The 14,679-nt window shown below is 28.3% G+C and overlaps 1 protein-coding gene across 4 annotated transcripts in view; it reads left to right on the forward strand.

Moving 5' to 3' along the window:
- Window positions 1–14,679, forward strand: part of LOC132948116 (monocarboxylate transporter 1) — a 79,470-nt gene that overhangs the window by 63,551 nt on the left and 1,240 nt on the right. For 3 of the 4 annotated variants that reach the window (XM_061018438.1, XM_061018436.1, XM_061018440.1), the window contains exons 2-8: window positions 7,361–7,682; window positions 8,705–8,848; window positions 12,586–12,791; window positions 12,881–13,588; window positions 13,841–14,063; window positions 14,130–14,299; window positions 14,398–14,626. In XM_061018438.1, coding sequence (XP_060874421.1) covers window positions 7,361–7,682; window positions 8,705–8,848; window positions 12,586–12,791; window positions 12,881–13,588; window positions 13,841–14,063; window positions 14,130–14,299; window positions 14,398–14,626 — 2,002 coding nt within the window. Of the gene's footprint in view, window positions 1–6,479; window positions 6,698–7,360; window positions 7,683–8,704; window positions 8,849–12,585; window positions 12,792–12,880; window positions 13,589–13,840; window positions 14,064–14,129; window positions 14,300–14,397; window positions 14,627–14,679 lie in introns of those variants that run through there. The other variant, XM_061018439.1, reaches the window with a different exon arrangement.

Consider the following 14,679-nt stretch of genomic DNA (forward strand, 5'->3'; position numbering starts at 1 on the left):
GACTGTGCTTGTACAATTTTCTTTGCGCTTGTCCTAGAAAAAGATAAATTATATTATTATATGTTGCTGCGATATTGTTTAACATTTTAACGTTTATTGTAGATACTATACGGTTTTTTTGAGCTTTAGACTTTAGATTTGAGCGTATTAGACTTATTTGGAAATGATTTCTCTACATTAGTTTAAATTTAAGGAAAAAATCTGGGTGCTCTGTTGCACTGACATTTAGAGAAATTTAGGTATACCGAGTATAAATTAATGCACCAATTTCTTTTAATCGGACTTTGCACTGGTAATCTAAAATGTCTTATGTCCAAAAGTCTGATTCTTGGTTATAGGGTAAATACGTAATGTACCTACCCACAAAATTCCTTATTATAGGTACCTATAAAGTATAAGGTACAATAAGGTAGGAATAAGGTAATAAATATATGGCAATAATATTAAACTGCAAGATAATCACTAACCGTTATAAATAATAATAAAACTTAATAAAATTCGATTGATATTACTGAAATACCGTATAGCGAAAGAACATCAGTTGTTGTCCAATCACATAATCATGACTTTATTTCCGAAAAAAATTTAACACGGAATTTGTTCCCACGTTCCCTGGATTTTTGTTTCATACTTTTAATGCAAAATTTGATTAGTTTTTCATTTAATTGATAACGTTGATCAATGTGGGCTTTAACTATATGTAGATTTTATATTTGTGAAGGTCAACGAAAATGTCTTCATTGTTATTTGTACATGTACCTTACCTATAAATGATAATATGATATACCTATCATACTTTTTACTTTATCTGATTACGGTAGGTATACGATGTTAGTGGTTTTCCTTGGCATGGCTAAGATGCGTCCGGTTGATTGCAATGAGAATACTCAAATTGATTTGTTTAACGTCAAGTGGCCTCTATAATAAAACAAATTAATAAGAAAACGCGTGAAGTATATGTGTATATATGTTATATACAAAAGTCAGTGTCTTAAAATGTTCCAACTTCGTAAAATAAAATTTGTAAATGATCGTCCTTGATCACATTAAACACATTTTTCTCATAAATCGGAATCATTTTTCAAAGGAGAAACATTTTATTGGCTTGATCAATACCTAGCCAAGGTTGCTGCCAAAACGTAATTTAATAATATTATTATTTTAATATGAATTTTTAATTTATTTATTTTCTTACCTACCTATCATTTTGATACTTCACTTGACCGGTTTAAGGTTTAACTGTCAGTTTGACCCACAGGCCACGATATAATATTTTATACATTACGGTGCTAGAGAAGCACATTTTTTTTTCTAAAAGTTAAATGTTTCAAAACGATTATACAGTTACTCTTTAGTCTCGATTTTAACACTGCCTATGATTGATTTAAATTGTATTTTGTTCAAGTATAATTCACGATGACTGATGACTGCCTTTTGATTCAGTATAATATTATTTTCTATGCTGGTGCCCAGATAATTTAAATCAATTAATTGTATACAAATTACAAACACAAGTCAACATTTAAAATACTGGTTTGTCCTTTGAATAATGTATGATAAACCTTAAAAACTATTCATTATACGCTAGAGATAACTTATACTTATATACCTGAATACCGGCAAACATTAATTTACATTAATAATTAGGTAGGTAGGTTGGTAATTCTATAGGTACTTGTAGTACATTTTCTTTTTAATCTTTCTTATAATATAAATATTGTTTTAAATGTTAAATGTTTGAGACCCTCAATTATAACATAACAAATAATAATATTTAATAATAGGTATAGTTTCTTACTAGAATTAACCTTATTAGAATCTTCTAAAAATAAAAAGTTTATTTTAATAGCGATGCACAGTATGTCAGTCAATATATCTTTACGGGATTAAATGTCGTAATATATTTTGCAAACAATGCCAATGCTCAATTAATTAATTTATGTTTATTTTCAAAAACAATAATGTTCACATTTTTTTTCAAATTTAGTTTGAAACCTAATTTAAAATAAATTACCCATCCCGTTTGTGCTAATTTATACTTAAATAATAGGTAGGTATTTTATTTTTAATTGATCGTGATTTTTGTTTAAAGTATATTTTACTAAAATTATTTTGCCCCAAAATCATAATAATTGATACCCGTAAATGAATTTGTCTTACAATTTACAACCCAAATGAAATTTGAAAGTAATTTATTATTCTCAACGTGTACATAGATTGTAGTTATTATGTGTATCTATATTAATTATTAGTATTTATTACACATATTTGTAGAAAAAGATTTTTTACAGACACGTGTTATGATGGTTATTAAATTATTATTTACATTTTCAATTGCTGCATTTCGTAGTGTAAAACATTTCCACTGTAAATGAGTAGATGTTTAATGTGTAACCGAGCCCAATGTGTACATAATATGTTATTGTGATGTGTTGATGATAAGTGGACAATTTTGTCTTAGGTTAAATTACCGTGAAGTTTTAGTATTGCGTGCTGCCCATGTATTTATTTGATTTCATAATGAAAATACTCTAGCTTCTGCAGTTTCTCAACGCGAGTAACTCGATTTCCCCGACCGACGACGAAGTTATTGTAAAGAAATAGAATATTGTGTTATTATTTATTATATACGTGCATAGCATTCCATGCCATATAATATAAAATGATGCCAAACAATAAACCAACTCCCACGGACCTATATTATACATTTATACATGAAAGTAGAACTGTATCATAATACATAATAATACATGTATAAAATGGTTATTAAAATTAGATGATAATAACGATTTCGAAACAACGAATATTATACACTTTATCGTTTTGCATATTATATCGTTTCGCGTGCACTATCAGCAAGGACTTTTTCAATGGAACTTGTTTGTCTGTAAAGAGTTTTGTGCTTAATCGTCGCATAATAATATTAATAATATGTAACATGACATTTATCACGTATCAATATTGTGCAGCGCTAGTTCGGTCGGCTTAGATTTATGAGGGATTTATTAAAAAAAAAAAAAATTACGCGTGCTTAATGAATGATAAATTATTGTTTGTCTTAAGAATTGTCAATTGTTTATGCATACCTATCTTAGGTACTTTAATTTTTAATTATTGGAACGATTAATCCGTGTTACATGTGTTTTTTATGTAAGCGTCGATCAAATAATAAATTATAATAATTTAAGTGAATTATATTATTTTTTCTAGGGAAGTGTACATATATTGTTTATCTATGGGTCTTTAAGTGGCAGTAAAATGTTTCTTAGTTTTAAAAACCTAAAACTTTATGTTTTTGAATCATTCAATCAATCAATCGTCTAACAGTCATGTTATTATATATTTTTTAGGTCCTGAATATATTATTTGAACACAATTTTAACAGATTTGTCACAAGTCGATAGGCAAATTATTTTCATAAGATCTAAACATCATATTATTTCATAATAATTAATAATGTTTGTATAATATACAATATTAATAAAATATATATTATAACACTCGGAATATTTGTTGACAATTGATGTTTAAAAATCCGTCTAATGTAAAAAAATGTTCATAGTCACCAAGTTTCGACGAAAATATTCACGTAGATAGATTATAAACCCAGACAATCATAAAAATACAATTAGCCACACATGCCATTAGGTAAGTGCGTACAAAACCAAACGTCATTATTTACGCATTAGTTGTAACTTTACTGTGAAAAACGAATATATTTTAGTATTGTTCGTTATAAGTCGTGAAACCCATTGAATAAAAATTTTAATCAAATAACTGAAAATTCACATAAAAACACGTTACTATATTATACTACTTATATGCTTTAAGAGGATGTCAGCGCACTATTTGTTTTCTCTCTCTGGCACACGCGCAACATAGACAGAACGCATTTACGCAGAATCATTTTTTCTATGTTTTTAAGTAATCTCAGAGTAAAATCCCTCATTACAAAAAAGATAGATAATAATATTTTTGAGGGAATGACATATCGATTTTACATTTTATTGTTATTTGACATTGTATTCGACTTTAAAAATAAACAAATAATTGTTGTACATTTAAATTATGTTTAAATTGTTTTGAGACAATATTTAAACAAATCAATATGTCATTCCCTCAAAAATATTATTCTCTATCTTTTTGGTAATGGGTGATTTTACTCTAAGATTACTTAAAAACTTAGGAAAAATAATTCTGCATAAATGTGTTTTGTCTATGTTGCGCGTGGGCCTGAGGTAAAAAACAAATAGTGCGGTGACATCCTCTTAAACATAAACTTAATTATAATTAAGATAGGTAATAAGATGTTTTAAAGTTGGTATACTGTATACTGTATGACTGTAGAGTATATTTTATACCGATTATTTCAGTTCTCACTAAATTGTGCTAAATGTCATATAAAACGCTATTTCATTCCAGTTAATAATTTAGTATGTTTGATGAGTGACATCATTCAAAACATGCCATCATCTGCTATTTAATGAACGTTAATGTGTTCAATATAAGTTATTGAACCGTTGAATAAACAACTTGTCCATCTCTATTGTTATATTGTTAAACAGATCGTGTTATTGTTTCTCTCAATAATAGCACAAAATAATTTATTTATTGTTCTCGACTTCTCGAGAATAGGATTTTTATTTCAATATTTTGTTAATCTTTTTTTTTAGTAAAAAATTTAAATTATATTATATTTATCATGTTGTTATTAGATTAACGGCTGTAATACTGTAACAGCCAGAAACCAGTATTTTCTCCAAAATGACAATAATTAACTATATTCATTAACAGATGACAAATACTTGACCTACATATAAGTAGTAATTTTAACAGTGCGCCATTATGGCAATTATGCACCACCTATTTCATTATTATTACGACGTAATGAAACATTGTTTTGAATTATGTAAATATGTTATAGTTATATGGTAAACAATATATTATTCGATTTAGTCATTGCAATGTATATTTTATCATTTATCAAACCGTTCAGTATATACATATTATTTATTGTTCTGTTTTCGATTTGTGTGATTAATACGGCAGATGATATTAATAAAATTCGAGATAAAATTTTAATTGATGTAGATGTGTTTTAATCATTATTCATTAAATTTCTTAAAAAATCGTCGTAAATTACACGATACCCAGTGGTGTCGGTTCGATAACATCATCAGTCATCACATTTCATTTTTGTCATGGCCTGTGCAGCGTATTACATTGAACCAATTTCATAATAATATTATGATTTTAGTAAAAGCTCATCAGTCATCACTAACGATGAGATGAAATTCTGCCTACAGCTGATGTTTGAAATCCATCGTAGATTTGTCTCAGTCTTCAGATATGTTGTGTCACACAATGGATATTAATATACTGGTTACGTTCGAAATACTGGTACTTATTGCTACTATATAAATAATTCTTCTAAAACTATTGAAACATTTACGCAAATATCTAAGAAGATGCACTGTGATGCCTTTGAGGTTCGAAAATATGGATTACATAAATAAAAAAGGTAATTAATAAAAACTAACCTAAACATCACAAACCACCTTAATAGTTCCGCTTCAAATTTTGTAGTGTAAGTCTGTTAGCACTTAGCAATATATCGTTAGGTAATCACTCAATCCTCACTTATTATACATTACTATAATATGTAAAATAATAAAAAAGATTAAAAATATGTAGGTACTATACGGAGCTAAACGTTCATAGTTTGTAATGCCATATACAATATTGAATATAGGTACCTACATATTTTAAATGCGTCGAGATAGTGGGTAATGTATAATATAGTATAATATAGTATAATATGATATAATTGCCGTACGTGTCGATTATCGGAATATATTATATAATATATTTAATATTTACAACAGAATCGGAAGAAAACCGCAAAGTTTAAGTGTAGTATTATAAATTATTTACCATCGTAGGTATATAATAATATGTGATGCTAATCTTATTGTTTTTTTTTAAATATATATATTAGTCTATACTCCTAATACGTTTTGATTATTGTTCAACCGCAGCTCCGTCGTATTTTACATTATAATATACCATTATTATAATAATTATGTTTCATATATCCTTTAAAAATCGAATCGTTCATCCTAAAAAAAAGTTTACAACGTATTAAATTCCCATGCCTGTGGTTTTTTTCGACCTTGTATTGTTTGTCTATGCACGTGTATTTAGAACGTTTAACGTTTTATCAGGCTCGTTTGTTATAATATACACCGGTATAAATGTCCTAAGACTCGCGTTAATCGGTTGTGATGTCTGTACTTACTAATATTGCAGTGAATTGTATTCTATAAGGAATAAGTATTATATTATTAATCTTATCTTCTTCGAGGGCTTATTCGTGATCGTGTACAGATGTCTCGAGCGAAATGCTTCAAAATATATAATGCACATCGCATAGACGAGAATATTCGTTAGGTGCTATATTATCGTGGTATAAGTCGTTTTTTTATTTTATTTTTTTAGTTTCGATATTAAATTAAAGAACGGTCGTGATTCGACTATATAAGAGACAGTTATTAAATTGTGCTTACAAGTAATTTGGCGCCAGCTCGCCGATGCTCGCATTCACAGTGAATGTTTTTTAATTGTACGCGACTGTCGAAGCAGCAAACTACACATAATACATATAAATAATAAAATTGAAAACATGAATGGAACTAAAGTATATACATTTATTTGACCTAATGACATTGAAACTATTTGACTTTATAATATATGTGCCATAAGGTTTTTACTTCAAATTTTTAAATTGCCGCGCTTATAATAAAAATAATTATTGTGTTATTTACTTAAAAGGACACCACACGGATATTTGTTGTCTCCGTCTTACAAGTGCTTAACATAACAAATTTACGCTTAGCAGATTACGTTTAGCTCCGTTAGTTTAAAAATTAGAGAGAATCGAAATATTATGAAACTTGATGATAAGAACATTATCTGTGTCCGTATGTTGGTGTTTACGATAGTTCAATTTTTAAGTGAGTTATGACCATTTTTAATTTACGCTATATTATATACGCATAACTTGCTAAAAAATTGAACTATCGTACAAAACCAACATATGAACACAGTTAATGGTCTTACCATCAAGTTTCACAATAGGTTGATTCAATCTAATTTTTTAACTAACGGAGTTAAACGCGATCTGATGAGCGTAAATTTGGTATGTTACGCACTTGTAAGACGGAGACAACAAATATTCGTGTGGTGTCCTCATAACTTTACTCAACAAACGTAGTCGACGCGGCGAATTCGTTTCGTACGGTGTGTCGTTAAAATAATGTGTTTCATCAACTGTATTATAATATGATGTCTTTCGTTTCAGACCGAAAGCGAATGTTCGGCCGTCGACCGAGCCGATGAAGCAGGCCGTCAAAATGCCAGCTCCCCGCCTTTGGCCATGGGGCCTGTGCAGAACACTGATGATGACGGAATTTCGTTTTGCGAATATCATGACCTGCCGCCACCGCCGGACGGCGGATACGGTTGGGTCATCGTGTTCGCCAGCTTCATGTGCAACATGGTTGTGGACGGGATCGCTTACACCTTTGGCGTGTTCCTCGGCGAGTTCGTCACCTATTTCGGTGAAGGCAAGGGCAAGACTGCTTGGGTCGGTAGCCTCCTTTCCGGAATGTACCTCAGCGCAGGTATGTCGTTTTGTCGTTTCTGTTAGAGAGATGTTTTCGTGAAAACCCGGTTAAAATCGAAACTATAACAATGTCAATACAACCATGAGTGGGAGGGGTGCTGGGGGCTTGGTTAATGTAAAATACTCAGTTGATTACTTTTAATATAATGTAAATATTAAAAATAAATACATTTATAATTAACAGAAAGTATTACAGAAGTTGTAGGATAGAACAATGACAACCCCATTGAACAGTCTAATAATAAGTCTTACAGCCAAGATAATGAAAACATTTTTTGATGTAATAATATGTCAATAATATTGCTAGTTCTGGTGCCATCATATTTCTAACTTATAAGTTTTAAGACATAAATACATAATTGATGTGTATATGACTGCAATAGTTGTAAACATTGAACGTTTTGTTATTATATTTATTAATGTTTTGTGTTGTCATCTTTAATTAAAATGTTGTTTTATTATTTTGATATTTTAATTCTTAAGCAAGTTATGAGCATTTTAAAAATGTAAATATATTTTGGTAAATTTTAAAATACCTATAACATGTTTCAAAACAAATACTGTGGTCAAGGATATTTTTAACTTTAAATTTGATGATTAGTCCAAAATGTTCTATGTTCTGTATTAGTAAAATGGAAACTAGTAGACTACGCATATATTATGACATCCTCTTGATGAGACTAAATTGTATATTTACATTAGTTAAATATTATATTAACTATTGAGCAATTTGTGATTAAGCTATTTCAGATAATCAATCAATTTTTTTTTAAATATGTAATACAAAATATAATATAGAGAACAAATCATTATCAAAATTTAATATACTAAAAAAATGGTTGATGCGGTGGCAAAAGTAATGACATTGTTGTTTATAAAATAATATGATGTATTTTAGATAAACGTTCAAAACTTTCATCTTAAATGTATTTTTTAATTTAAATTTTGGTCAGGTTCTTACGAAAATTATTACACTGTCGACATGCCATTCATTTTTAACCATAATTTTTTGTTGCTCAGGTCCTATAGTCAGCGCTCTAACCAACAAATACGGATGTCGTGTAGTGTGTATGGCGGGCAGTGTCATCGCGTCCATAGCCTTTGCGCTCAGCACACTATCACCAAACGTCAATGTCTTGATGCTCACTTATGGTTTTATGGGTGGTAAGTTATACAATATATTGTCTGGCTACCTCTCAAAATGTAGGTGGCCGGACAGCTAATAATGTACTAGCCGTGTATGTAATCTGTCGGCCTGTGATAACCTAACCTAATTGAGTAAAGAATGTTACATTGCCTTGTTTATAGGTGGTACGACATCCCACCTCAACGGACATCAGCTATCGTCATATCAAAAAATATATATGATTACTCTAAAAAAAAAAAATTAGCCCATGGTTAAAATAATTGTTTAGGACAAAAGGTACGTTAGGACAATTTTTAAGTATCAATTAATTGTTTTTTTTTGTTTTTTTTTATCCCCATTTAATTAGATTTGTTTGATACATTTCACTTTCTTAAATTTTTGAAAGTTTTTTTTTATAATTGCAAAACCTATGTCATTAGGGAAGTTTTTATTCGTACAATTATTATTTTATATTTATTTTGATTCATCAAATTTCCAATGCTCGTAGTCGAGTTTCCATATTGTGTACTTTTTTTTTTACTTTTATTTATGCCTTATTTAACAAAAAAATATGTCGGTAATATCACAACATAGAGTTATAAACACAAAATTGAATATTAAAAAATAAGTTATTTTAAATAATTTTGTATGAATGTAATTGTCATATTTATAGTAAAAAAAAGTTATTTTTTTGAGAAATCATGTATATTTTTGGCGCACACACTTAATATTTAATTTTTAATGACAATTAAAAAGGAATTACTTTTTAAATTTGAACATTTATGCTATATTTATAGAATATACTTAATAGTTAAATTAAAATATAATTTACTTGCACAATTTGTAAACTAAACATTCTTTACACGAAAATTAGAATTTAATTTACTGAAGTCTTAAGAGGACGTCACACCTGCATATTATGTTGTCTCCGTCTTACACATGAATGACATAGCAAATTTCACGCTCAGCAGATCACGTTTAGCCCCGTTAATTTAAAATTTTAAAATTTTAAAATTTGAATTGACCTATTGTAGCATTTAAAGGTAAGAATCATGTAGGGCAAATATTATGTAGGGCATCTCATCGGCTATTTGTTATATTTTAATTTTAAAGTGAATTATGAGTATTTTAAAATTGTAAATTGCTTATATATCTTTTAATACTCATAACTCAATTTAAAATTAAAATATAACAAAAAGCCAAAGAGATGCCCTAGATAATATTCTTACCTTTAAATTTTATAAGAGGTTAATTCACTCTAATTTTAAAATTAACGGGGCTGAACGTAATCTGCTGAGTGTAAAATTTGCTAAATTTTGCTAAATCATAAAAGTTATTTATCCTGTAATAAAATATTATAATATTTATAATACGTATTATTAGAAGTGAGATTATTTAAATACAAAGGATGTTTTTCTGCCTATGTTATGAATTACAGTGACTTAGGAGTCAAGGTGGATACTAAAAGTATACAAGAGGCTACTTCAATTAGGAGTTTCCATAATTAGGAAATTTCTGTAAATAGTTTGTCTAACTTAATTTATATAATTTAAATTGCATTGAACATAGATTTAGCACTGAGATTATTTAACTATTTAATGTTGAAATACTATCATGGACATTTTAGTATAAAAATATTTAAAGATAAGAATTTGAATTATAAAATTTCTAAATTAGGTGAACGCCAAACCAGAATTTATTGTCCCTGGTCATATTTTGTTGAGTGAATTGTCTAACAAACTAATCAAACTTAAAAATGAGAATATTGTTTATTGCACCATCATAGGATTTTATTGATATTTTAATTTAAAAATTTAAAGTGAGTTTTAACTAAATATAATACTATAATTTTAAAATGCTATCAACTCACTTTTAAATATAAATATTAAAAACCATGAGGAATTGGCCTATAGGCCTGGATAATATTCTTACCTTTAAAGGTTTATTAAATCCAAATCTAAAGTTTATAACCCAAAATTGGTTCTGCTAAATGATATTTGTGATAATGAGGGTTTGGGCTAATTAATGTTTTATGTATGAGACTACAAGTACCAAAAATGTACCTACCTACTTAAAGTAAAACATTAATTCTATAATTTTCATTAAATTTAAACCATTTTTTTAATTCTTTCTACAGTTTCAAATGTACAATGAAACTTATTTCTTATTTCTTAATTAGTAAATAAATTAGTGTGTACGCCAATAAATTACTAATAAGTAATAATATTTGTAGACTGTTAGTTTATAAAAAAAATAAATTGTCTATGGAAGATGTATATAATAGACCAACTTTAACAGTTATTAGGATATATTTTTTTGTTAGTTTTGTAAATAATTAATTTTTCCTTCCATTAATTAATATTTTAAAAATGTTTGTTTATGTTAAATATAAAATAATTCTGTAAATATAAGAATTATTGGTAGGTAATTATAAGTTATAATTATAAATAGATTACATACAAATATTTTATAAAGAATGAATTTTTATTTAACTTGCATAATTGTTTTAATATGGTCAGATATATGATAATCAGGCTTAGAATTTAATAATTATGTACAATAAAATAGTAAAATATGCTATAAATTTACCAATATTTTCTGAACTATCATTAAATGAAAGAGAAGTTTCTTATAATTTAAATTTAACTATGTCATTTATTTAACTAAAATGTTATAATAAGTCTTACTTTTAAATAATTACGTAACATTTTTAATGTTTTTCACCAAAGAAAAAATCTTTGATTTGCATCAGTATGAAACAATTAGTGGACTTAACTAATCAAATTTGTAAAAAGAAAACCAAAAAAAAAAAAGAACCACCAATGCATACAAATTGTAGTCCTAGTGAAATAAGTTATGTACCACTATTAATTTCTTTCATTTGAAATATTTTGAATATCACACTTTGTATGGATGTAGTTTTGTTTTAACTATAATATTAATATTAGAATTTATATACTGCTAATATTTATTTTTTATATATTTCTCAAAGATGATTTGATTAAAAAAATTAGACGTACTAATCCAATTTTGACAATATTTTGGGAATTCATTCTATTCAAAAGTTATGTATTAATTAGCCAACTGACTTAATATTCGATAAGTGTTAAAGATTTTCTATTCTATTCTGTTGTTTTTTTTTACTTAAAAAATTGTATATACCCAAGTTGAAGTGGATTAAAAATTATTTTAATTGCTTTATTTATCAAAATATGACAGAGAGTATCAAACACTGATATAAAATAAATTATAGTTTATAAATATATTATTAAATTGTTATATTATACTATATTATATAAACCTTGAATCACCACTGATTGAAAAATATAGTACTAAAGTATCGTATCATTGAGTTTGCCGTTTTTTTTATGTATTTAATAAGCATTAAGTAATAATAATAACTGTCAAAAACAACTTTTACTTTTATTATTTATCTATACATAATGTATTAACACACACGACACACACATACATAAATATATACATATATACATTAAGATATTAATATACCTTCATGTTTATATTTAATATAAATAATACTTATATTGTGTTGTAATATTTATTTAATATTATTTAATTTTTTAATAGTTTGTATAATATATTATATTTAGGTTTAGTATGATTAAGTCGGGTAAAACGAGGATGCATGTGGTTTTAACGAGCTGTTTTTTTAAAATGTCTTTAAATTATATAAATTAATTTAGATTACCTTTCAGAGATCTATAAACTTTTCAAAAAAAAATATCACATTTAAAAAATAATGTTGTTTTTTTAGGTATTGGATTTGGACTTATCTATTTACCAGCTGTAGTATGTGTTGGATACTACTTTGAAACAAAACGATCATTGGCCACCGGTATTGCTGTATGTGGTTCTGGTTTCGGTACCTTTGCGTTTGCGCCCCTTGCCACTATGCTTCTCAAAAACTTTGATTGGAAAGTCTCGAATTTGATACTTGCTGGGATGATTCTGTCGTGTGCTGTAAGTTTCTTCTTGATTCATCTGTTGAACTATTTTTATTTAACTGTATACCATTAAATGTGCATTTAAATATTTAATTTTTATTTTAGTTATTTGGTGCTTTAATGAAGCCTTTAGAATATCCAAATGAAGGCTGTAAACCATTGCTCCAAAGAATGGCAGATGAAAAGCGCATGCAAATGGAACGCGGATCGATAGGTGGATCATATTTCATAGTACAACTTAAAGATGGGTCATTAGAAAAAAGACAAAAGTTACCACTAAACATTGATCCTGGTGTTCATTCAAGTTTTAACTTAGATGAATTGGTGGGTGGCACCGGATCTCCCATGACACCGATACCAACCATGGCAGTTTTACCTACAATTAAAGAAGTGAAAGCTCCAGAACAAAGTGGATCTAGCAATAGTTCTAGCAATGCTGGAAGTGGAGAATTTAAGTCTGATAAAAAAGACAATAAAATAGAAAACTCAAAACCAGAAGTACCTGAACAAAATGGTGAAACAAATGGAAATGGAGAGTTGACTGAAGTGAAAGCCGCCATTCCAAGAAATGCTTCTCAACCTGCATTTACAACTCATGTTCAAGGTTTACCAAAAAATGGTTCAGTACCATTTTTTGACCGTATTCGAAAAACAAGTGCCAGCGAACGTTATCGACCTACTTTGGGGCCGATAAAAGTGTCTCGACCTAATCTCAGTTCAAATGGAGATATTCGTAAATCTATACATTTAAGATTATCAAATGTATCAATACTTGGTAGTAAAAACAATAACGCCGAAGATATGTGGTCAAATGTTAGTGTTTCAATAACTTATTTATTAATAATATAATATAATATACACTATCAACCGAGAGAATATAAGTCCACAATTTACTTGGAATGGTTATCTTGCATTAGGAATTTATCAGTTTCAGTTTCAGTGCGCTCAATTCTCTCGGGGGATCCATATTATAGTATCTATATTTAGAAATAAAATGTATTTCATATAGTTTTTGAACACATGATCAAAATTAAGCTAAAGTGTTTTTACTTTTGAAATGTATAGGTGGATACAGACAGCATTGGATACACTTCATCTAAAACAAGCATAAGAGGAAAAGAAACTGTGCGTCCAATGTCCAGAAAAGATATCTTTTACTCGGGTAGTGTTTTGAATTTGCCCGAATACCGATCACAAAAATCACTTGCCAGCTATCGCCAAAGTATTTTATCGTTACCAAAATCCATGATGAAGGATAATGATAAAGATGATGATGAGGAAATAGATGGTCTGTTTGATATTAACTACTTGTAAGGTGAAAGAACACGACTAAAATGTGGATTATATATTGCAGAAGGTTGCTGTCCATTTTTACCAGAATCTATTAACTCTGTATTGTCTTCGATGATGGACACAAGTTTACTTAAGGATCCTGTATTTATGATAATTGGTATCAGCAACGTATTTGGCATGGCTGGACTTTATGTACCTTTTGTGTATTTAGTAGATTATGCCAAAGAATCTGTGAGTTTTGATAGTTCATTAAAAATTAAATAATAATTGGCATAGCCAAGATATTTCTTCTATCAAATTAAATTGTCTTTATAATGATAAATCTTTAGAGTTCAAATATTGATTCAAGTCAAGCATCATTCCTGCTGTCTATTATTGGTATAACCAATACCATTGGACGTGTAGTCTGTGGTTTTGTTGCCGATTTCCCTTGGGTTGATTCGCTGTTCCTCAATAATGTATGTTTATTAATCAGTACAGCTGCTGTTGCTGCAACCCCTTTCTGTGTCACCTATACCCATTATGTTATAATGGCAGTCTTCTTTGGAATTGCAGTCTGTGAGTATTAATGGACCAACATGTAAACACAAATTATTCAATTTAATCAAATA

Source organism: Metopolophium dirhodum, chromosome 7, assembly GCF_019925205.1.
Source record: "Metopolophium dirhodum isolate CAU chromosome 7, ASM1992520v1, whole genome shotgun sequence".
Taxonomy (NCBI): domain Eukaryota; kingdom Metazoa; phylum Arthropoda; class Insecta; order Hemiptera; family Aphididae; genus Metopolophium; species Metopolophium dirhodum.